The sequence below is a fragment of the Nerophis lumbriciformis genome, linkage group LG20, assembly GCF_033978685.3.
Source record: "Nerophis lumbriciformis linkage group LG20, RoL_Nlum_v2.1, whole genome shotgun sequence".
Taxonomy (NCBI): Eukaryota; Metazoa; Chordata; class Actinopteri; order Syngnathiformes; family Syngnathidae; genus Nerophis; species Nerophis lumbriciformis.
The window spans coordinates 7,902,501-7,928,044 of NC_084567.2; the positions used below are offsets into that span (position 1 = coordinate 7,902,501).

Below are 25,544 nucleotides of genomic sequence, written 5' to 3' on the forward strand. Positions count from 1 at the left end.
AAACAAAAGGTATAAAGTAGACCAAAAAAGTACCATAGTAGCAATATAAAATACAGCATATATGTAATATTTACATATTATATACTATTAAAGTACTATTAAAACCAAAATTATTATTAATAAATATTATTGTCAGGTTCAAACACTGATGACATCTGTTAAACAAGACAAGAAGCAAGGAATCAAACAGAGACAGAATTACATTTGGCTCAATGAGGATAAACGCGTAGACACTGTACCCTTGCACAGCGTCGTCCCACACTCCTGCCAAAGATTGTACACCTCCTCTTTTATTTGGACTTTCCCTGATTACATGGCAACAGCTGTTTCTAAGGAACGGGGGTCGTAAACAGCCATCGCCTTTGCCTACAAACAGTTCAAAGAAAAGGTCGCCTGGAGGGGAGTCTGGTCCTGCTTCCTCTCCGCTTTGTAGTTCTCGGGTCAAGACAAAATCTTTTGTGGATTACAATACATCAAAGAAACAGAACACCTTTATGTTGCTTCCTATCCTACACAGTGGAGTTTTACAAGCCTTCTTCTTGGTAGGATCAAAGACAGCTTTTGTCTGCTCGCCGGGAACTCATGGCAACACAACATTTTGTGATAACTTAGATACAATTATTCTGACATTTATTAATGATTGTAACATTTATATTAGACTTATATTAACTTTATTGATTCCCCCGGGGGGAAAATGTTACTCAAACTCAAAGTCATACATTTGTATGCTGTGTTAATATCAATTGCAATGCACATAATTAGATCCCATAGAAATGTTCCAATCTACATTTTCGGCCTCTGATCCGATTTCGAGTCCCGATCCGATACTTTGACAATAGATCACAGAACTGAAAATGTTGTCATTACAATTGTAATTAGCTATTGTTGTTGTAATCAGATACTGAAGAGCAGGCGTGCCCACACATTTCTTTTCAATTGACCAAGTGGAGGGGATTTACCTCATTCATATAAATAATGTATATGTTTTTATTTATAAAAGGGACGTTTTTGTTAACAAGTTAAAGGTGTTTAATGATAATACAAGCATGTTTAACACATATAGATTCCTTTCTTTCGTGCAGACAAGAATATAAATTGGTGTATTTCCTGATTCTGATGACTTGCATTGATTGGAATCAGACAGTAGTGATGATAACGTCCACATTTTGAAACAGAGGAGAACAAAAGTCCTCATTTCTGTCTAATACCACAAGAAAGTGGTTGCTTTTTTACACACTTTGCAAGAAATACATTGGCGGAAAACTCTGTAGCTTGCTAGCTTGTGCACGCCATCTTTCTGAGACTTGTTGAAGTGTTTCTCGCTTTCCTGTCGGTCATTTTTTCTTAATAATGAGCTGGCAGCAACCAGCGTCGTCTCACAAGACCCTCGGGTGCCGTGAATGTCAATCAAGTCACGTCTTGGTGAAGATTGATGATCGCTCAATTTTAGGTCTATTTTTTTAATGCCTGGCTGGCGATCGACTGACACACCCTCCGCTATCAACAGGTAGGGCTGAAACGACGCGTCGACGTAGTCGACGTCATCGGTTGCGTAAATACGTCGACGCCGTTTTTGTGCTTCGACGCGTCGCATATTTACGTCACACTACCGTCATGGCGGAGCGCAAAGCAAACGATGCGAGCGGTGCGAGCGAGGGGAAAAAAGCACGCCAAAAGTCGTCAAAAGTGTGGGAGTATTTCAATAAACGGCCTAAGAAGAAACGCTACTTTTACTTCGCTACTTTTATCTACATTCAGCTCGCTACTCGCTACTAATTTTTATCGATCTGTTAATGCACACTTTGTTTGTTTTGGTCTGTCAGACAGACCTTCAAAGTGCCTGCCTTACTGGTGACGTGTCACTCCGTTCCACCAATCAGATGCAGTCACTGGTGACGTTGGACCAATCAAACAGAGCCAGGCGGTCACATGACCTGACTTAAACAAGTTGAAAAACGTATTGGGGTGTTGCCATTTAGTGGTCAATTGTACGGAATATGTACTGTATTGTGCAATCTACTAATAAAAGTTTCAATCAATCAATCAAAAGTGTGAAGGAAAAAAGACTACTTTTTAACCAACCGTACATCCAGTCAAAAGCCTAAAGACTGACTGCACAGTTCCTGTCTTCACAATAAAAGTGCCGCTCCATCGCGCCGCGCTTTCAAAATAAGAGTCTCCGAAAGCCAGCGCAAACAAGCTAGCAAGCTATGGAGTTTGCCGCCAATTTATTTCTTGTAAAGTGTATAAAAACGAATATGGAAGATGGACAAATAAGATACCAAAAACCAACCACTTTCATGTGGTATTAGACAGAAAGGAGGAACTTTTTTTCTCCTCCATTTGAAAACGTGGACGTTATAAGCAATACTGTCTGTTTACAATCAATGCAAGTCATCAGAATCAGGTAATACACCAACTTATATTCTTGTCTTCATGAAAGAAAGGAATCTATATGTGTTAAACATGCATGTATATTCATTAAAACACCTTTAACATGTAAACAAAAACGGCAAAATAAATACATACTTTTTACTTTTACTCAAGTAAATATTTGGGTGACTACTCCTTACTTTTACTTGAGTAATAAATCTCTAAAGTAACAGTACTCTTACTTGAGTACAATTTCTGGCTACTCTACCCACCTCTGCTAATAATGTTGTTGTATGCACAACGGCTATTAACGAACATTTGAAAAGAAAACACCCGACAGCGTTCTTGCCATCACCATCAACTAGTCAATCGTCCGCGTGAGTATACGTTGTCATCATTACACAAAAACATGAATGTGTCATTTGTATCTGCGTTGTAAATTCATAAACTAAAACACTGTTTCGCTCTGAGAGGCGCGTTTGGCGTGCCTGTTCAGTGTTTACAAAGATGCGCTCCTCTTTAACGCTAACGTTAATTAGTTGTGCAAATACCTTTTACAACATTAACAGTTACATATACTATGTACAAACCAACAATTAACTTTCACTTTAATCACACTATCATTGTTGTGTTATTAAGCAAAATAAGCAATACTTTTACTTTTGTTGAAATGTTTACACTGTTACAGAATATTTCGTTTTGCACTTTTTTGTATTGGATGTTTATCTTTATTTTTGCACATTTTAGCAAATAAGCAATACTTTTAATTTTGAAATGCTTATACTATTGCAGAATATTAAGATTGCACTGGATGTTTACTTTTATATTTGCACATTAAAAAGCAAATAAGCTACTTTTAATTTTGTTAAATGTTAAAAGTTTTAAATGTTTACATTGTTACAGAATATTTTGTCATGTTGTTGTCAATGTTGACTGAGTGGCCATACTTTTTTTTTTTGTAAATAAAAGCCATGCCTTTTGAAAAAACTGGCCTACATTTATTTTTTCATCTTCATTTTAAATAAAAAAAATAATCGGTAAAAGGAAAAATAATCTATAGATTAATCGAAAAAATAATCTATAGATTAACCGATTAATCGAAAAAAATAATCTATAGATTAATCGATAGAAAAATAATCGTTAGCTGCAGCCTTATAAACAGGTAGCTCGCAATTGACGTAATGGGCACCCCCGCTGTAGACTTTGCCCCCGTACCCCCAACTGAACAAGGCCAGTCAGACGCAGAGTAGTCCTCTGAAGAAGAAATTGATGTTGTGTCCTATAGATGCATGGAAGCTGTTCTTGTCTGATAAGATGATATAAAAGGTACTGACATGCACAAATACCTACTTGCATGTATAGTACTGTGTAAATATGACCTCCTGGGTGATGGGACTGCTGACAGTGGGACAGTATTGATGGTCAAAGTTGCATCAGATGTCAGAGATGATATCCGATGTGTAAGTGGGTCAGTATTGACATTTAAAGGCCTACTAAAATGCGATTTTCTTATTTAAATGGGGATAGCAGGTCCATTCTATGTGTCATACTTGATCATTTCGCGATATTGCCATATTTTTGCTAAAAGGATTTAGTAGAGAACATCGACGATAAAGTTCGCAACTTTTGGTCGCTGATAAAAAAAAGCCTTGCCTGTACCGGGAGTAGCAGACGAGTAGCGTGACGTCACAGGTTGTGGAGCTCCTCACATCCACACATTGTTTACAATCATGGCCACCAGCAGTGAGAGCGATTCGGACCGAGAAAGCGACGATTTCCCCATTAATTTGAGCGAGGATGAAAGATTCGTGGATGAGGAAAGTGAGAGGGAAGGACTAGAGGGCAGTGGGAGCGATTCAGATAGGAAAGATGCTGTGAGAGGCGGGTGGGACCTGATATTCAGCTGGGAATGACTAAAACAGTAAATAAACACAAGACATATATATACTCTATTAGCCACAACACAACCAGGCTTATATTTAATATGCCACAAATTAATCCCGCATAACAAACACCTCCCCCCTCCCGTCCATATAACCCGCCAATACAACTCAAACACCTGCACAACACACTCAATCCCACAGCCCAAAGTACCGTTCACCTCCCCAAAGTTCATACAGCACATATATTTCCCCAAAGTCCCCAAAGTTACGTACGTGACATGCACATAGCGGCGCGCACGTACGGGCAAGCGATCAAATGTTTGGAAGCCGCAGCTGCATGCGTACTCACGGTACCGCGTCTGCGCATCCAACTCAAAGTCCTCCTGGTAAGAGTCTCTGTTGTCCCAGTTCTCCACAGGCCAATGGTAAAGCTTGACTGTCATCTTTCGGGAATGTAAACAATGAAACACCGGCCGTGTTTGTGTTGCTGCAGTCGGCTGCAATTCACCGCTTCCCACATACAGCTTTCTTCTTTGCTGTCTCCATTGTTCATTGAACAAATTGCAAAAGATTCACCAACACAGATGTCCAGAATACTGTGGAATTTTGCGATGAAAACAGACGACTTAATAGCTGGCCACCATGCTGTCCCAAAATGTCCTCTACAATCCGTGACGTCACGCACAGACGTCATCATACCGAGACGTTTTCAGCAGGATATTTCGCGCAAAATTTAAAATTGCACTTTAGTAAGCTAACCCGGCCGTATTGGCGTGTGTTGCAATGTTAAGATTTCATCATTGATATATAAACTATCAGACTGCGTGGTCGGTAGTAGTGGGTTTCAGTAGGCCTTTAAAGTTGCATCAGATGTGAGGGATGACAGATGTGTAAGTGGGACAGCATTGACAGTCAAAGTTGCATCAGATGTGAGAGATGGCATCAGATGTGTAAATGGGACAGTATTGACAGTCAAAGTTACCCTGCAATGACATGACGACTTCTCCAGAGTGGGTATTTGTTCTGTTGTGTTTGTGTTGTGTTACGGTGCGGATGTTCTCCCGAAATGTGTTTGTCATTCTTGTTTGGTGTGGGTTCACAGTGTGGTGCATATTTGTAACAGTGTTAAAGTTGTTTATCCGGCCACCCTCAGTGTGACCTGTATGGCTGTTGATCAAGTATACTTGCATTCACTTGTGTGTGTGTGTGCTTGAAATTAACGTTATCATTAAACCAGTTAAAAGATCATACAACATGTCAGCATTTCTTGACATCTTCGAGTAAAGACCATTGTTAAACCCGTCCAACCCTACATTATTATGTGACTGGGCCGGCACGCTGTTTATATGGAGGAAAAGCGGACTCCTGGACAGCATGCGGCTGTTATGCGGTGAAGGTTTCAGGTGAGAGAGGACGTTAAAGGCAGTGCCTTTAAGGCACGCCCCCAATATTGTTGGCTGGGTGGAAATCGGGAGAAATTCGGAAGAATGGTTGCCCCGGGAGATTTTCGGGAGGGGCACTGAAATTCCGGAGTCTCCCTGGAAAATCGAGAGCGTTGGCAAGTATGCATCGACCCAACAACCGCAGGTTAATCTGAAAAACATGCTGCTCACATGTTGTTGCTAGTGACGTGTAACACGTCTAATCTTTTCCATCACTTAAAGATACAACATGGAGAACAGTGCAAAGACGGTGTTAAAATGCGACAAAGTTATTTTAAAATAAATCTAAATGTAAAATACTTCCTTATGGTCTACATAACATGTAATGGTGGTTCTTTGGTCAAAATGTTGCATAGATGATGTTTTACACATCATCTTCAAGTCGCTTTCTGGCAGTCGCTTCAGGAGGCGCCGTTCTGTGGGCGGTCTTATTTACGTGGCTCACCTTTGACAGCGTCTTCTCCCCGTCATCTTTGTTGTAGCGTGCAAGGACGGGAGTGGAAGAAGTGTCAAAAGACGGAGCTAACTGTTTTAAAGACATTCAGACTTTACTTCAATCAACAACGGAGCAGCATGTGTACCGTGAAAAACTGTCTGACCGGAACTCTCTAATAACTAAAGTTCCTTGGGTGAATAATGTAAACTCACTACACCGGTATGTTTTAGTGCTTTCATGGCGAGTTTAATGACAGATATAAGTTAGAACTTTACACTACTTTATATTAGAAATGGCAACAGCGGAGGATGAATGTCCCATAACAAGAAGATAGATAAAAAGAAGAAGCTTATCGACTACGGTGTCGACACGGACTACAAAGGCGGACTCGCGCAAATTTTCAGGACTTATGCAGATCCCAAATACAGATCAGCAGATAACAGAAGGTAAGAAAAGTTGCTTTTGCATAATATGGCGAAACAAAGTGCCAGATAATATGTCTTACCTTATACACACCCCATAATAATACTCCTATGTTGAAGCACAGTACAATCCATCAAGCGGTGCGGCTTCATAGCTTACCAAAGTCGTACTAAAACATTTTTGATAGATTTTTGAGCGCCGTGTGTAATGTTCTATATTTTCAATGGAACATTTATATGTTGGTGTTGTTTACTTGAGTCATATTGCAGTCTACACGTATCTCTTATGTGTGACTGCCATCTACTGGTCACACTTACCCTTTCACCATGTACCAAATACAATAGCTTCAAGGTCAGTAAGCAAAACCAGAATTATTCCATTAAGCGCAATGTCGAGTTTTGAGGGGGAAAAAAAGCTTTTAAATGCGCCTTATAGTCCGGAAAATACGGTACATATCATTCTTGCCAACCCTCCCGGATTTTCCGGGAGACTCCCGAAATTCAGCGCCTCTCCCGAAAACCTCCCGGGACAAATTTTCTCCCGAAATTCAGGCGGAGCTGGAAGCCACGCCCCCTCCAGCTCCATGCGGACCTGAGTGACGTGTCAACAGCCTGTTTTCACGTCCGCTTTCCCACAATATAAACAGCGTACCTGCCCAAACGTTATAACTGTAGAATGATCGAGGGCGAGTTCTTGGTTTCTTATGTGGGTTTATTGTTAGGCAGTTTCATTAACGTCCTCCCAGCGCGGTAACAACACACAACAGCAGTCATGTTTTATTCTACTGTAAAGCAGTTCGTCTGCCGTAAACAGCAATGTTGTTGTAATATATTGAGTTGGAGGCAATAACCAGGCAAGGTGATGAAGTATGTCTCTTTACTGTAGACTTCAGAACAGACTCACACACTTGACGTCAGGTGCGCAACACCACGTAAATCGTTGGCCAACCAAAAAGTAACCCCAGTACACTATAGCCAACATTCACCAGGAGGTGGCAACAGACAAACATAGATCACTCTATTACATTCCTCCCCTTTTAGAAATGTAGAAGTTACTCAAAATAAATAAACAACCCAACCAAAAAATGCAGCAGCTCAATTAAAAAACTGTACCACATTCTTTTTTTTTTTTTTAGTACTGAACTCTTAACCCTCATTTGTAAACAATAACATGCTTATTATACAAACAGTATTTGTACACCTTTAACACAGATTTTTATACTGTCTTCAGAGATTCCGTTTTTTTGGTGGTACTCGAAACCTTTCTGGGTACCTGCGAAAGGGTGTTCAGCATGGTTAGAAAAATAGTGACAGAGAATAGAACAAGGATGGACAATTCAACCCTTAACTCAACAATGAGTAGATGAGTGTTATGTGTGTGTATATGTGTAAATTAATGAATTAAATTCAAGTGTTTCTCTTATTTATATATATATATATATATATATATATATATATATATATATATATATATATATATATATATATATATATATATATATATATAATAAAAAAAATAAAATAAAAAAAAAAATATATATATATAGCTAGAATTCACTGAAAGTCAAGTATTTCTTATATATATATATATATATATATATATATATGAAATACTTGACTTGGTGAATTCTAGCTGTAAATATACTCCTCCCCTCTTAGCCACGCCCCCAACCACGCCCCCTGCCCCACCCCGACCACCCCCCACCTCCCGAAATCGGAGGTCTCAAGGTTGGCAAGTATGGTACATATACATATGTGGTGAAGGAGGAAGACTGCGTTGTCCAGAAACCAGAAGGTTCCCGGTTCGAATCCATCTCAGTCACTGCTGTTGTGTCCTTGGACAAGACACTTTGCCCACATTGCCCGCTGCCGGGATGCTAACAACTGGAAATTTCCCCGATCGAGAAGCTGAACCAAAATGAGCCACATACAGAACCCTGGCGCTAAAAGGTGGCTGCCCACTGCTCTTCAATTGAGGAAGGATCAAATGAAAAGATAACATTTCACTCTACATACATAGTACTGCACATGTGACAATAAAGTTCTTATTTCTCTCTCTTGCTAATTCATTACACACACATACAGTACATAGAAAAAGTGGGAAGCGAGTTTAGGAGAAACATCTCATGGATCATGTCTCAACTAAAATGTGTTTCTGTCCTTCAGACGTCCAGCAGCTGATTGGTCATCCGGAAGAACTTCCCCCTCAATCGCCCGCAGGGAGCTCTACTTTGAAGCAGGAAATTCCACAGCCACCCCGCATTAAAAAGGAAGAGGAGGAACTCTTGATCACTCAGGAGGGAGAGTGTCTTCTAGAATCGCAGGAGGCTGATCTCACCAAGTTGCCACTGACTGTTGTCTCTGTGAAGACTGAAGATGATGAAGAGAAACCACAAGTAGACAACCTCTTAGCTCCACTATCAGATAGTGAGGCTGAAGACGAGGTTGAAGTAACTTTGAGCAGCGATACAGACTGTGAAGGTGATATGAGGACTCACACTGACAACAAACACTCTGAATGCTCTGAAGAGAAAAGCGGTAAAACATGTTTGAGCTGCTCAGTTTGTGCTAAAAGCTTTACTAAGAAGAGCCAACTGACTAAACACATGAGAACCCACACAGGAGAAAAACCCTTTAATTGTTCAGTTTGTGGTAGAAACTTTACTCAAAATGGCAGTTTGACTCAACACATGAGAACACACACAGGAGAAAAGCCGTTTCATTGTTCAGTTTGTAGGAAAAGCTTTTCTCACAAGAGCAATTTAATGGAACACATGAGAACACACACAGGAGACAAACCTTTTAATTGTTCGGTTTGCGGTAAAAGCTTTACTCAAAGTGGCAGTTTGACGCAACACATGAGAACGCACACTGGAGAAAAACCATTTAGTTGTTCAGTTTGCGGTAAACGCTTGTCTCATAGTGGCCGCTTGATTCCGCACATGAGAACGCACACAGGAGAAAAACCATTTAATTGTTCAGTTTGTGGTCAAGGCTTTTCTCAGAACGGCAGTTTGACTCAACACATGAGAACGCACACTGGAGAAAAACCATTTAGTTGTTCAGTTTGCGGCAAAAACGTAACCAATAGTAGCCATTTGACTTCACACATGAGAACGCATACAGGAGAAAAACCATTTAATTGTTCAGTTTGCGGTAGAAGTTTTTCTCAAAAATGCAGTTTGACTCAACACATGAGGACACACGCTGTAGAAAAAACATTTAGTTGTTCAGTTTGCGGTAAAAGATTCCATCGCAATGCAGACGCAGTAAAACACTTAAGTACACACACGGGAGAACAACCAATCAGCTCTTAAGTTTGTGGTATGTTGCACATATGTGGTGACATCCACACAAGCCCGGGATCTTTTCAAAAATAAATAAACTTATACTTTCACGAATATCAAAGGTCTTCTGAATAAGTGGGATTATCTGGAGCATAATGTTGTGGTCTGTGAATCTGAAACGTTCCTGAACAGCAAGATGGATGATGCTTGTAGTGATTGGTTACTTCTTCCGACCAGACAGACCTGATGAGTCTAGCTGGGGAGGAATTGGAGTCTTCTTCAGTGATGCTTTCACCGCCTGACTTTGAACACCAACCACATGAATCGATATGCCTGAAGCTACACCTTCCAGGTCGCCTGAGGTTTATATTTTGGTCTACAGACCAACATCGGATGATGACTTCGGCCCTAATTTGCTAAAGATTTGCGTTTACAAAATCACGTGCAAACCTGATACCACACGCAAAGCTGATCCACTAAATGTGTGCAAAGTGTATTGTGTCTGTTAAGTGAGCAGAATAAGGCTTTGTCTTTGAATACAAAATATAGGCTGATCATCAAAACGGCCACAGTACTGGGAGGACAAGATGCAAATATAATTATTTAATACGCGCAATGAGATTTATCAACAATTAACACTATTTTGCAAGCACAATTTTTTTATTTTGCATTTGTCAGAAGCAGAAGTGGGTAGAGTAGCCAGAAATTGTACTCAAGTAAGAGTACTGTTACTTTAGAGATGTATTACTCAAGTAACAGTAAGGAGTAGTCACCCAAATATTTACTTGAGTAAAAGTAAAAAGTATGTTGTGAAAAAACTACTCAAGTACTGAGTAACTGATGAGTAACCTGTTCGTTTAATGATGACAGCAGCAAATAATGCACAAAAACATAAAAATAGCAATGAGCATATTCAGAGCCAGGAATATCTCTTAAGCAACTAAAACAACCTCAACCCTTGACTAACACCCTCCCACTTCCACATCCCACCTCCCCGGATTGTAAATAATCAAATGTATATACTTGTTCTTATGCTATCTGAACTCACTATGTTCTCTGTTCGCTGTACATATCCTACCAAGTCAGACCTACACTGTTTCAATGCCCATTTCTCTGTTGATGCAATTGTTGATTACTGAAGTGCTGATATCAACCAAACCCTCCTAACCCCACCTCCCGGATTGTAAATAATGTAAATAATACAAGGTATGTACTCTGATGATTAACTTGTGTGATGACTGTATTATGATGATAGTATATATTTGTATCATGAATTGATTACGACTTAAACAAGTTGAAAAACTGATTCGGGTGTTACCATTCAGTGGTCAAATGTACGGAATATGTACTGAACTGTGCAATCTACTAAGAACATTTTCAATCAATCAATGAACATAAAAAAATTAAGCCAAATTGAGCCACAATAACTTAACAGTACCATAGGCTCAGTAGGCAGAGATTACAAAGGAAAATAACAAGTTAGCCTTTACGCAAACCATAAACTGATAGGTGTGGGCTGCACCTGGGAACACACTGATTGGTGTTTCTATGCGTGTGTGTGTGTGTGTGTGTGTGTGTGTGTGTGTGTGTGTGTGTGTGTGTGTGTGTGTGTGTGTGTGTGTGTGTGTGTGTGTGTGTGTGTGTGTGTGTGTGTGTGTGTGTGTGTGTGTGTGTGTCTATGAGGCTGCAGTGCATTAATAAATGTCCCCACACGATGTACATTTGACAGTGATTCACAGCAGGGAAGCTAACATCAGCCTAAGGTGATTTCTACTAACGTTACTTACCGCGATGTGCTTCCTCAAATTTGACGTTGAGTTCATGTGAGCTTAAGCTTGTTGTTTGCCGCTGAAACTTTATGTGCAGTTAATCATGTGACCGCTTGGCTCTGTTTGATTGATGAAACTGAGTGAAACGTCACCAGTGACTGCATTTGATTGGTGAAACGCAGGCATGCGATAGATCCTACTTTGAAGGTCTGTCTGACAAACCAAAACAAACAAAGCGGCCATTAACAGATCGATAAAAGTCAGTAGCGAGTAGCGAGCTGAATGTAGATAAATGGAGCGGAATAAAAGTAGCGTTTCTTCTATGAACTGTATGTGTGTGTAGTGTTTCATGACCATTCATTTAGTGCCTTGCCAGAATAAAGATCAATGTTTACATGACTTGGCTTGGACTTGGATGCTAGTATCACAGAAAACATCTGCATCGATGGACATTTTCTGTCACAAAGTCTGGATTTTTCCTGTCAAAAAATCTGGATTATTTCTGTCAAAATGTCTGGAGTTTTCTCTGTTAAAAAATCTGGATTTTTTTCTGTCAAGCAGTCAGGATTTTTTCTGTAAAAATGTTGGGATTTTTCTGTCAAAAAATCGAGATTTTTCTGTCAAAAAATTGGGATTTTAGTCTGTCAAAAAGTTGGCATTTTTCTCTGTTAAAAGTCAGGATGTTTCTTTGTCAAAAACGCAGGATTTTTTCCATCAAAAAAATTGGGATTTTTCCTGTCAAAAAGTCAGAATTTTTTCTGTCAAAAAGTCAGGATTTTTTCGGTTAAAAATCAGGATTTTTTTCTGTCCAAAAATCTGGATTATTTCTGTCAAAATGTCGGGAGTTTTCTCTGTCAAAAAATCTGGATTTTATTCTGTCAAAAAGTCGGCATTTTTCTCTGTTAAAAGTCAAGATTTTTCTTTGTCAAAAAGTCGGGATTTTTTCCATCAAAAAAATTGGGATTTTTCCTGTCAAAAAATCTGGATTTTCTCTGTTAAAAGTCAGAATTTTTTCTGTCGAAAAGTCTGGATTTTTTTCTGTCAAAATGTCGGGATTTTTTCCGTCAAAAAATCGGGATTTTATTCTGTCAAAAAATCGGGATTTTATTCTGTCCAAAAAATCGGGATTTTATTCTGTCCAAAAAAATCGGGATTTTATTCTGTCCAAAAAAAAATCGGGATTTTTTTCTGTCAAAAAATTGGGATTTTTCTGTCAAAAAGTCTGGATTTTTTCCGTCAAAAAGTCTGGATTTTTACCGTCAAAAAGTCGGGATTTTTCTCTGTTAAAAGTCAGGATTTTTTCTGTCAAAAAAATCGGGATTTTCTCTGTTAAAAATCAGGATTTTTTTCTGTCAAAAAATCTGGATTTTCTCTGTCAAAAAGTCGGGTTTTTTCTGTCAAAATGTCTGGATTTTTTCTGTCAAAGAGTCTGGGTTTTTTCTGTCAAAAAATCTGGATTTTTTCTGTCAAAAATTGGGATATTACAAACTACAAGTGTGTATTTAGAGCCGTGCCTTTTTCTGACCTGTTTACATCCGGTGAACGAAGTAGTGGTCAACCAAACCAATATGGCTACCGTGCAGCAATATATATATTTCCCCAAAGTCCCCAAAGTTACGTACGTGAGACTTTTTGAGACTTTTATTAGTAGGTTGCACAGTGAAGTACATATTCCGTACAATTGACCACTAAATGGTAACACTCGAATACGTTTTTCAACTTGTTTAAGTCCACTTAAATTGATTCATGATACAGATATATACTATCATATATACTATCATCATAATACAGTCATCACACAAGATAATTATCAGGGTGTATACATTGAATTATTTACGTGACATGCACATAGCGGCACGCACGTACGGGCAAGCGATCAAATGTTTGGAAGCGTACTCACGGTACCGTGTCTGCGTATCCAACTCAAAGTCCTCCTGGTAAGAGTCTCTGTTGTCCCAGTTCTCCACAGGCCAATGGTAAAGATTGACTGTCATCTTTCGGGAATGTAAACAATGAAACACCGGCCGTGTTTGTGTTGCTGAAGTCGGCCGCAATACACCGCTTCCCACCTACAGCTTTCTTCTTTGCTGTCTCCATTGTTCATTGAACAAATTGCAAAAGATTCACCAACACAGATGTCCAGAATACTGTGGAATTTTGCGATGAAACAGACGACTTAATAGCTGTCCACCATGCTGTCCCAAAATGTCCTCTACAATCCGTGACGTCAGGCGCTGACGTCATCATACCGAGACGTTTTCAGCGGGATATGACGCGCGAAATTTAAAATTGCACTTTAGTAAACTAACCCGGCCGTATTGGCATGTGTTGCAATGTTAAGATTTCATCATTGATATATAAACTATCAGACTGCGTGGTCGGTAGTAGTGGCTTTCAGTAGGCCTTTAAATAAAAACAAACTCCTTGACAGAAGAAACATCAACTACTGATCTGCATTCTGAAGAGCCATATTTTTGTTATTTGAGTGCTTGAATATGGTTTTTTTTCTTCCTTTTTATGTTATTATGTTGGTTTATGTGACGTCACGTCTGTGTATGGATCTTCATATTTGCCTTCACTGTATAGTAGTTGTGTTTTAATATCTCGCTTTATTGTCTGAATATTAATGATAGTCTGGCAACTCCTGAATAAATGTTTCTTATGACCACATTTTGAAAATATATAGAACATGTGTTTTATTTTATTGATCCCATTGCTGCCGTTTTGAAAGACGGTGTTGTTGCTGTATGGTGTTTTGCATCGCTTTGTTATTTAAATAAAAATTAAGTAAAAAAAAAAAAAAAAGTGTTCATATTCATCACTGTGTTTTTAGTTTCAATGTGCACATTGAAATATTTTAGTTGCTCCACTTTGATTTCTGGGTGTTGTTGATAAATGGCTTTGGCTTTGCATATTAGAGATTTAACCTGCACTTGGCGTAGCAACGAACTGTGCTTACTGACAGTGGTTTTCTGAAGTGTTCCTGAGTCCAACTGGTGATATCCTTTACACAGTGATGTCGCTTTTTGATGCAGTACCGCCTGAGAGATTGAATGTCAAGGGCCTTGCCGCTTACGTGCAGTGATTTCTCCAAATTCTCTGAACTTTTTGATGATATTCTGGACCGTAGATGGTTAAATCCCTAAATTACTTGCAATAGCTCGTTGAGAAATGTTGTTCTTAAACTGTTAGTTTGCTCACGCATTTGTTCACAAAGTAAACCCTCACCCGTCTGTAAAACATAATCTATGCAACATTTTGACGAAAGAACCACCATTACATGTTATGTAGACCACAAGGAAGTGTTTTAAATGTATTAAAAAAAAAATTACGATAAGGACCCTTTTAAGAGTTTGTGCTAGACATTCAATTGACAGCTTTGACGTTTAGCTCGATGCCTCTCATTCATTGTAAAGGTTGTTAACTAAAATAACAAAAACTAAATGTTTTTTAAAAATAATTATAATAATCATTTCATGAATATTTTTTGTGATTGATGCCCTTTTTTTGTCTTGAGCATCAGCCCCCGAAAATGTATGTGCCCTTTGAATGGATGAAAGTTGTAACATGTTTTTAAAGTGTAGTTGTCAATTATTTAAGGTTATCTGTAGATACTTTTACAAACCGTTGTTTTGAAACAGTAGTAAAATGGCTTTCTTTTTTTTTTCTTTTTTAAATTTGCAATTTTTTTTTTTACATTTTATTTTATAAATTGTTTTTAGTAATCAATTCAACAAAACCATACACAACAATACCATAATAATGCAATTCCAATTAAAAAAAACAAACCCGACCCAGCAACATTCAGAATAGCAATAATGGAAAAGAATAGAATAGAATAGAATAGAAAGTACTTTATTGATCCTTGGGGGAAATTCAGCACCACAATTCGCGCACAATACACAATAAACACTTGGGTATTTTTTACATGTGAATAATATAAATACCGTCTATTATACAGCATTATTCACATGCGAATAACATAAATACAGTCTATTATACAGCATTATTTACATGTGAATAATATAAATACAGTCTATTATACAGCATTATTAACATGTAAATAACATAAATACAGTCTATTATACAGCATTATTCACATGTGAATAATATAAATACAGTCTATTATACAGCATTATTCACATGTGAATAACATAAATACAGTCTATTATACAGCATTATTCACATGTGAAGAACATAAATACAGTCTATTATACAGCATTATTCACATGTGAATAATATAAATACAGTCTATTATACAGCATTATTAACATGTAAATAACATAAATACAGTCTATTATACAGCATTATTCACATGTGAATAATATAAATACAGTCTATTATACAGCATTATTCACATGTGAATAACATAAATACAGTCTACTATACAGCATTAGTCACATGTGAATAATATAAATACAGTCTATTATACAGCATTATTTACATGTGAATAATATAAATACAGTCTATTATACAGCATTATTAACATGTAAATAACATAAATACAGTCTATTATACAGCATTATTCACATGTGAATAATATAAATACAGTCTATTATACAGCATTATTCACATGTGAATAACATAAATACAGTCTATTATACAGCATTATTCACATGTGAAGAACATAAATACAGTCTATTATACAGCACTATTCACATGTGAATAACATAAATACAGTCTATTATACAGCATTATTCACATGTGAATAATATAAATACAGTATTATACAGTATTATTCACATGTGAATAATATAAATACAGTCTATTATACAGCATTATTCACATGTGAATAATATAAATACAGTATTATACAGTATTATTCACATGTGAATAATATAAATACAGTCTATTATACAGCATTATTCACATGTGAATAACATAAATGCAGTCTATTATACAGCATTATTCACATGTGAATAACATAAATACAGTCTATTATACAGCATTATTCACATGTGAATAATATATATACAGTCTATTGTACAGCATTATTCACATGTGAATAACATAAATACAGTCTATTATACAGCATTATTCACATGTGAATAAAATAAATACAGTCTATTATACATTTAAGTACAGTCAAAAAGGAAACAGAGCAATTAAGAAGACACACAGACATCAGACATGACACAAAAAAATCCAAAAGCAGTCAGACAAAAAAATAATATTATCAACAACAGTATCAATATTAAAAACAATTTCAACATAGCAGTGATTTAAAATCCCTCATTGACATTATCATTACAGACATTTATAAAAAAAGAACATTACAAAAAAAAAGTACAATAGTGTGACAGTGGCTTACACTTTGTGTCCAATATTTTCCACAAAAATAAAATAAGTCATATTTTTGGTTCATTTTAAATGGCTTTATTTTGAAAAAACTGCCGACAAGTAGGGAACGGGAAATGCTGACTTCTGGCGCATGCGCAATCGGATCGAACGGTAACAAAGCGAACATACAAAGGTGGCGGACTGAATGGCTTCACGTTTACGATCTTTATACCTTTACAGATTCAAATATAGCACCAAATACCTCACCATTTGTCTTTAACAAAGCCCACGAAACGGAAGTTGAGTTTGGAGCGATGGAGTGTTATCTGAAGTGAAGATTGAAGACGTGATAGAAGATGGACGACTACTGCTATGCTAAGATGGCGACGTCCGCTAAAAGAGAACATGAAAGAGAATCAACTTCCAGCAAATCACCAACGGAGATAAAGACGAAAGATGAAGGTGAGTCAGTTGAAGTTTTGTCATTTGAAAGCTATTTCAAGCCCTTAAAGACGAAATGAGCCGACCTTGTTGAAGAATGTAAAGAAAGAGCCGCCATGATTGTTAGCTTGAAGAAGGCAGTGGAGTTCACATCAGAGGAGATGAAAGAATGCAAAAGTCAAATGAAGAAAGTGGAAGAGCAAAACAAGCGCTTGTGTAAAGAAAATAATGATTTTGGGGGAAGAGTAAGAGATGTGCAGTGTGTGAAGAGAAGACATGTCTATATCTACCTGCAGAGGAATGGAGGTAATAAAGAAGAAGAAGAATATGATTACTGTCAACTTTTGATTGGGAAGTTCTCCACAAGTGTCGCAGCTCATAAAGTCAAAAAGTTACGAAAGCAAATTCAAATCATTTGAATTTTAGTTTTATAAACAACCCAAAATATATTTTGGATCGTAGAATGTTAGATACTTCACCACATATTGTTTAAAAAACGCACTTTTGTTAAAGGGGAACATTATCACAATTTCAGAATGGTTAAAACCATTAAAAATCAGTTCCCAGTGGCTTATTTTATTTTTCGAAGTTATTTCAAAATTTTACCCATCACGCAATATCCCTAAAAAAAGCTTCAAAGTGCCTGATTTGAACCATCGTTATATACACCCGTCCATTTTCCTGTGACGTCACACAGTGATGCCGATACAAACAAACATGGCACATAGAACAGCAAGCTATAGCGACATTAGCTCGGATTCAGACTCGGATTTCAGCGGCTTAAGCGATCCAACAGATTACGCATGTATTGAAACGGATGGTTGTAGTGTGGAGGCAGGTAGCGAAAACGAAATTGAAGAAGAAACTGAAGCTTTTGAGTCATATCGGTTTGAACCGTATGCAAGCGAAAACGACACGACAGCCAGCGACACGGGAGAAAGCGAGGACGAATTCGGCGATCGCCTTCTAACCAACGATTGGTATGTGTTTGTTTGGCATTAAAGGAAACTAACAACTATGAACTCGGTTTACAGCATATGAAATACATTTGGCAACAACATGCACTTTGAGAGTGCAGACAGCCCAATTTTCATCAATTAATATATTCTGTAGACATACCCTCATCCGCTCTCTTTTCCTGGGGGTCTGGCGGCAGATTTCTTTGAGTTTATCGTTGGAAATGCATCTGCTTTGAGTGTCGCAGGATATCCACACATTCTTGCCATCTCTGTCGTAGCATAGCTTTCGTCGGTAAAGTGTGCGGAACAAACGTCCAATTTCTTGCCACTTTGGCATCTTTGGGCCACTGGTGCAACTTGAATCCGTCCCTGTTGGTGTTGTTACACCCTCCGACAAGACACCGACGAGGCATGATGTCTCCAAGGTACGGAAAACAGTCGAAAAAACGGAAAATAACAGAGCTGATTTGACTCAGTGTTTGTAATGTGTTTGAGAAAATGGCGGATTGCTTCCCGATGTGACGTTACTCCGAGGGCGAATAATAGAAAGGCTTTTAATTCGCCAAAATTCACCCATTTAGAGTTCGGAAATCGGTTAAATAAATATATGGTCTTTTTTCTGCAACATCAAGGTATATATTGACACTTACATAGGTCTGGTGATAATGTTCCCCTTTAAACTGTAAAAAGTCCAAATATCATTGTATATTTCTACAAGAAAGTCATTCTTCAGGCGTGGACAGTTATTTCTGAATAATTTAGGAGTTAGGACTTACTACAGTGTAGTACCTCGGTTTGTGTTCATCTGTTTTGTCGTGGAGCACAAGATAGTTTGACATGTCCGGGAACGCAACCAACAGATAATCCTTTAGAAAGTATAGGGATCAATTCTATTACATAGTTAGATTGTTTTACCCAAATCTGATTTTAGCGGTAAAATCTAGACCCCTTGCGTACTCAGATAGCTTGCACACTGTTTGCTGCACGGTAGCCATATTGGTTTGGTTGACCACTACTTCGTTCACCGGATGTAAACAGGTCAGAAAAAGGCACGTCACTAGATACACACTTGTAGTTTGTAATATCCCAACTTTTGACGTAAAAAATCCAGATTTTTTGACAGAAAAAACCCAGACTCTTTGACAGAAAAAATCCAGACATTTTGACAGAAAAAACCCGACTTTTTGACGGAGAAAATCCCTATTTTTTGACAGAAAAAATCCTGACTTTTAACAGAGAAAAATCCCGATTTTTTTGACAGAAAAAATCCTGACTTTTAACAGAGAAAAATCCCGACTTTTTGACGGAAAAAATCCAGACTTTTTGACGGAAAAATCCCAATTTTTTGACAGAAAAAATCCAGATCTTTTGACAGAAAAAATCCAGATTTTTTGACAGAAAAATCCCGACATTTTGACAAGAAAAATCCAGATTTTTCGACAGAAAAAATCCTGACTTTTAACAGAGAAAATCCGTATTTTTTGACAGAAAAAAATCCTGATTTTTAACCGAGAAAATCTCAATTTCTTGACAGAAATAATCCTGACTTTTTGACAGGAAAAATACCAATTTTTTTTGATGGAAAAAATCCAGACTTTTTGACAGAGAAAAACCGTGACTTTTAACAGAGAAAAATCCAGCCTTTTTAACGGAAAAATCCCAATTTTTTGACAGAAAAAATCCAGATTTTTTTGACAGAAAAAATCCCAACATTTTGACAGGAAAAATCCAGACTTTTCGACAGAAAAAAGTCCTGACTTTTAACAGAGAAAATCCAGGTTTTTTGACAGAAAAAAATCCTGATTTTTAACCGAGAAAATCCTGATTTTTTGACAGAAATAATCCTGACTTTTTGACAGGAAAAATCCCAATTTTTTTGATGGAAAAAATCCCGACTTTTTGACAGAGAAAAATCTTGACTTTTAACAGAGAAAAATGCCGACTTTTTGACAGAATATAATCCCGATTGTTTGACAGAAAAATCCGGATTTTGTGACAGAAAAAATCCCGACATTTTGACAGAAAAAATCCCGACTGTTTGGCAGAAAAAATCCCAATTTTTTGACAGAAAAATCCGGATTTTGTGACAGAAAAAATTCCGACATTTTGACAGAAAAAATCCTGACTGTTTGACAGAAAAAAATCCAGATTTTTTAACAGAGAAAACTCCCGACATTTTGACAGAAATAATCCAGATTTTTGGACAGAAAAAAATCCTGATTTTTAACCGAGAAAATCCTGATTTTTTGACAGAAAAAAATCTGACTTTTTGACAGGAAGAATCCCAAAAAAATTTGACGGAAAAAATCCCGCGTTTTTGACAGAGAAACATCCTGACTTTTAACAGAAAAAAATCTCGATTTTTTGACAGAAAAATCCCGATTTTGTGACAGAAAAAATCTTGACATTTTGACAGAAAAAAATCCCGATTTTTTGACAAGAAAAATCCAGACTTTGTGACAGAAAATGTCCATCGATGCAGATGTTTACTGTGATACTAGCATCCAAGTCCAAGCCAAGTCATGTAAACATTGATCATCATTCTGGCAAGGCACTAAATGAATGTCCATGAAACACTACACACACATACAGTACATAGAAGAAAGTGTGTAGCAAGTTAAAGGAGAATCATCTCATGGATCATGTCTGAGCTAAATTGTGTTTGTGTTGTTTGTGTCCTGCAGACGTCCAGCAGCTGATTGGTCATCCAGAGGAACTTCCCCCTCAGTCGCCGGGGGGGAGCTCCACTTTGAAGCAGGAGACTCCACGGTCACCCCACATTAAAAAGGAAGAGGAGGAACTCTGGATCACTCAGGAGGGAGAGTGTCTTCTAGAAGTACAGGAGGCTGATCTCACCAAGTTGCCGCTGACTGTTGTCTCTGTGAAGATTGAAGATGATGAAGAGAAACCACAACCAGACAACCTCTTAGCTCCACTATCAGATAGTGAGGCTGAAGACGAGGTTGAACTAACTTTGAGCAGCGATACAGACTGTGAAGGTGATATGAGGACTCAAGCTGACAACAAACACTCTGAATGCTCTAAAAAAAAGAGAGGTAAAAAGCGTTTGACCTGCTCTGTTTGTGGTAAAAGCTTTTCTCAAAAGGGCCATTTGATTCGACACACGAGAACGCACACAGGAGAAAAACCATTTGATTGTTCAGTCTGTGGTAAAAGCTTTACTCAAAAAAGCAATTTGATTCCACACATGACAACGCACACAGGAGAGAAGCCATTCAACTGTTCAGTTTGTGCTAAAAGCTTTACTCAAAAGAGTAGTTTGACTCAACACATGAAAACACATACAGGAGAAAAAACATGTAATTGTTCAGATTGTGGTAAAAGCTTTTCTCAAAGAAGTAATTTGATTCAACACATGAGAACACACACAGGAGAAAAGCCTTTTAATTGTTCAGTTTGTGATAAAAGCTTTCCGCATAAAACCAATTTGATTCACCACATGAAAACACACACCGGAGAAAAACCATTTAAATGTTCAGTTTGTGGGAGAAGCTTTTCTTATAAAGGCAATTTGATTCAACACATTAAATTACACACAGAAGAAAAAACATTTAATTGCTCAGTTTGTGGAAAAATATTTTCTAAAAATTGCAAATTGACTCAACACATGAGAACACACACAGGAATAAAAATCATTTAAATGTTCAGTTTTTGGTAAAACCTTTTTTCACGCCATGGTTTGACTCAGCACAACGAAAAAACTATTTTGTTGTGCATTTTGCAGTTAAAAAAGGTTCCATCATCGTAAGACATAAGAACACACATGGGAGAGTAACCAAACAACTGTTTAGTTTGTGATATGTTTCTTATATGTGACGACATTCACCCACACTCAGGACCTCCTCAAAATAAGTTCACTTCTTCTTTCACAAATATCCGAGGTATTGCTGACATCACATCCGCTTTGCTTTGTCATGGTGTGATGCACATGGAGGGCAAACAAGCTTAAACCGAGCATAGAATATAGTCAAAGACGCGTTAGTAAGGAGCTAAAAATGTCGTTTTGCCGTGCTCTTCTTGAAAGTTCCAAACGTGCAAACCGAGAGATGGGAAAGAGCTTTTTATAGAGTTCATTAAGAAGTGGTTTCTTAAAGGTAATAAAGTCAGGCAAACTACCAATGCGCGTCGAGAAAATGGCTCTCAAACATGTCACTTTCGTCTTGTGAAGTAGTCTGTCGCGATCACTTTGTAAAATGTTTCAACATTTGATTTGTTTGAGAAACTTTCTGAAGTTCTTTACCATATAGGTCAGGGGTGTCAAACATACGGCAGGTTTTATCTGGCCCGCGAGATGATTTTGGTAAGTATAAAAATTAGCTGACATTTTTTAACGAAATAAACTGCTCTTCCACTGGATGTCGCAATAGCAATTCTTTGTATCCCCTGCAGCAGGAGTGTGCGTGACTTCAGAGGGGGACACATTATCTGGGTGCACATAAATATGCTGAAATAATATGTATCCCCTTCTAACTTCATGTGTAATTCATGAAATGAGTCCAAATTCACAAGTTTTGTTGTAAATGATGCTACATATGTGCAGAATAAACCACATGATGCTAGTACATCAGTTGAGGAAAATGAATAAATTACATTAATAACTTCCTGTAGTTGGATGTTGATATTACTGTTTATTACATCTTCTGATAGATTACAATTTTCCACCAATAAGAGCATTTTAAAACTCTGCCAGACTCACACCTACAGTGGGGCAAAAATGTATTTAGTCATCCACCGATTGTGCAAGTTCTCCCACTTAAAATGATGACAGAGGTCTGTAATTTTCATCAAAGGTACACTTCAACTGTGAGAGACAGAATGTGAAAAAAAAATCCAGGAATTCACATTGTAGGAATTTTAAAGAATTTATTTGTAAATTATGGTGGAAAATAAGTATTTGGTCACTTCAAACAAGGAAGATCTCTGGCTCTCACAGACCTGTAACTCTTCTGTCCTCCACTTGTTACCTGTATCAATGGCACCTGTTTGAACTGGTTATCTGTATAAAAGACACCTGTCCACAGCCTCAAACAGTCAGACTCCAAACTCCACTATGGGCAAGACCAAAGAGCTGTCGAAGGAAAAGAATTGTAGACCTGCACCAGACTGTGAAGAGTGAATCTACAATAGGCAAGCAGCTTGGTGTGAAAAAATCAACTGTGGGAGCAATTATCAGAAATGGAAGACATACAAGACCACTGATAATCTCCCTCGATCTGGGGCTCCACGCAAGATCTCATCCCGTGGGGTCAAAATGATCATGAGAACGGAGAGCAAAAATCCCAGAACCACACGGGGGGACCTGGTGAATGACCTACAGAGAGCTGGGACCAAAGTAACAAAGGTTACCATCAGTAACACACTATGCCGACAGGGAATCAAATCCTGCAGTGCCAGACGTGTCCCCCTGCTTAAGCCAGTGCATGTCCAGGCCCGTCTGAAGTTTGCCAGAGAGCACATGGATGATACAGCAGAGGATTGGGAGAATGTCATGTGGTCAGATGAAACCAAAATATAACTTTTTGGTATAACCTCAACTCGTCGTGTTTGGAGGAAGAAGAATACTGAGTTGCATCCCAAGAACACCACACCTACTGTGAAGCATGGGTGTGGAAACATCATGCTTTGGGGCTGTTTTTCTGCTAAGGGGACAGGCCGACTGATCCGTGTTAAGGAAAGAATGAATGGGGCCATGTATCGTGAGATTTTGAGCCAAAACCTCCTTCCATCAGTGAGAGCTTTGAAGATGAAACGTGGCTGGGTCTTCCAGCATGACAATGATCCCAAACACACCGCCCGGGCAACGAAGGAGTGGCTCCGTAAGAAGCATTTGAAAGTCCTGGAGTGGCCTAGCCAGTCTCCAGACCTCAACTCCATAGAAAATCTGTGGAGGGAGTCGAAAGTCCGTGTTGCTCGGCGACAGCCCCAAAACATCACTGCTCTCGAGGAGATCTGCATGGAGGAATGGGCCAAAATACCAGCTACTGTGTGTGCAAACCTGGTAAAGACCTATAGTAATCGTTTGACCTCTGTTATTGCCAACAAAGGTTGTATTATAAAGTATTGAGTTGAATTTTTGTTATTGACCAAATACTTATTTTCCACCATAATTTACAAATACATTATTTAAAAATCCTACAATGTGAATTCCTGGATTTTTTTTAATATTCTGTCTCTCACAGTTGAAGTGTACCTAAGATGATAATTACAGACCTCTGTCATCATTTTAAGTGGGAGATCTTGCACAATTGGTGGCTGACTAAATACTTTTTTGCCCCACTGTATTTGACTGATGAACATTATCACATCATGTATTCAGAAATGATAAATCACGACAAATAAAGATAGACTTCTATTAACAGCAACATGTAAGTGTAAAAAAACAACATTATGTTTTGTATGTTTTCAGATTGTGCTTGTTTTATTTCCAAACAAAGAAAACGATCTGAAGTTGTCTTTATTTTTAAGTTATCATGCCATGATTTTACCATTCCGGCCCACATGGGAATATATTTTCCTCTATGTGGCCCCTGAGCTAGAATGAGTTTGACATCCCAGATATAGGTAGTGTTTGAGAGCAGAACTAATGGTTAACTTAGAACAAGATATCGCATTAGTTTGTGGTGTGCTAAGTTATGTTATGGTTGTTGTGCCTAAATATGAATACAAAAACCTTTGATTGTGGAAAAAAACTAACGTCATGTTAACTCCTAGCAGTAAATATTGTGATTGTTGGGTCAATCTACCAAATTGCCTGTAACTTGTTCGCATAATTGCACTTTTGTTGTCCATTTTGTAAGCACATTCATAAAGGTTAGTCGTTGTGCTTTTTTCCACCTGGATGACCAGGACTGGACTCCTGCAGTACGCTAAACTTAAGCAACAACAAAGTCAAACTGATGTTCAAAGAGGCCAGCAGTTGATGTTTTTGTACCTAACAACAAGTCGTAGCCAAGGTAGTTGTAGCATATTTGTCAGGTTCAAACACTGATGACATCTATTGAAGGGGAACATTATCACAATTTCAGAAGGGTTAAAACCATTAAAAATCAGTTCCCAGTGGCTTATTTTATTTTTCGAAGTTTTTTTCAAAATTTTACTCATCACGCAATATCCCTAAAAAAAGCTTCAAAGTGCCTGATTTTAACCATCGTTATATACACCCGTCCATTTTCCTGTGACGTCACATAGTGATGCCAACACAAACAAACATGGCGGAAAGAACAGCAAGCTA

The 25,544-nt window shown here is 37.9% G+C and overlaps 5 protein-coding genes across 5 annotated transcripts in view; 4 read left to right on the forward strand and 1 right to left on the reverse strand.

The window, feature by feature from the left end:
* Positions 1-14,341, forward strand: part of LOC133619308 (uncharacterized) — an 18,296-nt gene extending 3,955 nt beyond the window's left edge. Inside the window, exon 2 of the mRNA XM_061980276.1 lies at positions 8,723-14,341. Within this exon, the coding sequence (XP_061836260.1) occupies positions 8,723-9,873 (1,151 nt within the window). The 3' untranslated portion in view covers positions 9,874-14,341. The remainder of the gene's footprint in view (positions 1-8,722) is intronic.
* LOC133619315 (uncharacterized) overlaps positions 1-25,544 on the reverse strand; it is a 329,516-nt gene that overhangs the window by 206,923 nt on the left and 97,049 nt on the right. The window lies entirely within an intron of this gene.
* Positions 1-25,544, forward strand: part of LOC133619291 (uncharacterized) — a 169,559-nt gene that overhangs the window by 131,067 nt on the left and 12,948 nt on the right. The gene's annotated exons all lie outside the window — the stretch shown is intronic.
* LOC133619747 (uncharacterized) overlaps positions 1-25,544 on the forward strand; it is an 83,808-nt gene that overhangs the window by 20,952 nt on the left and 37,312 nt on the right. The gene's annotated exons all lie outside the window — the stretch shown is intronic.
* On the forward strand, positions 20,759-22,036 carry LOC140679651 (uncharacterized). Its single transcript, XM_072915497.1, has 2 exons — positions 20,759-20,816; positions 20,977-22,036. The coding sequence occupies exons 1-2, from the start codon at positions 20,759-20,761 to the stop codon at positions 21,951-21,953; spliced, it is 1,035 nt and encodes a 344-aa protein (XP_072771598.1). The 3' UTR covers positions 21,954-22,036.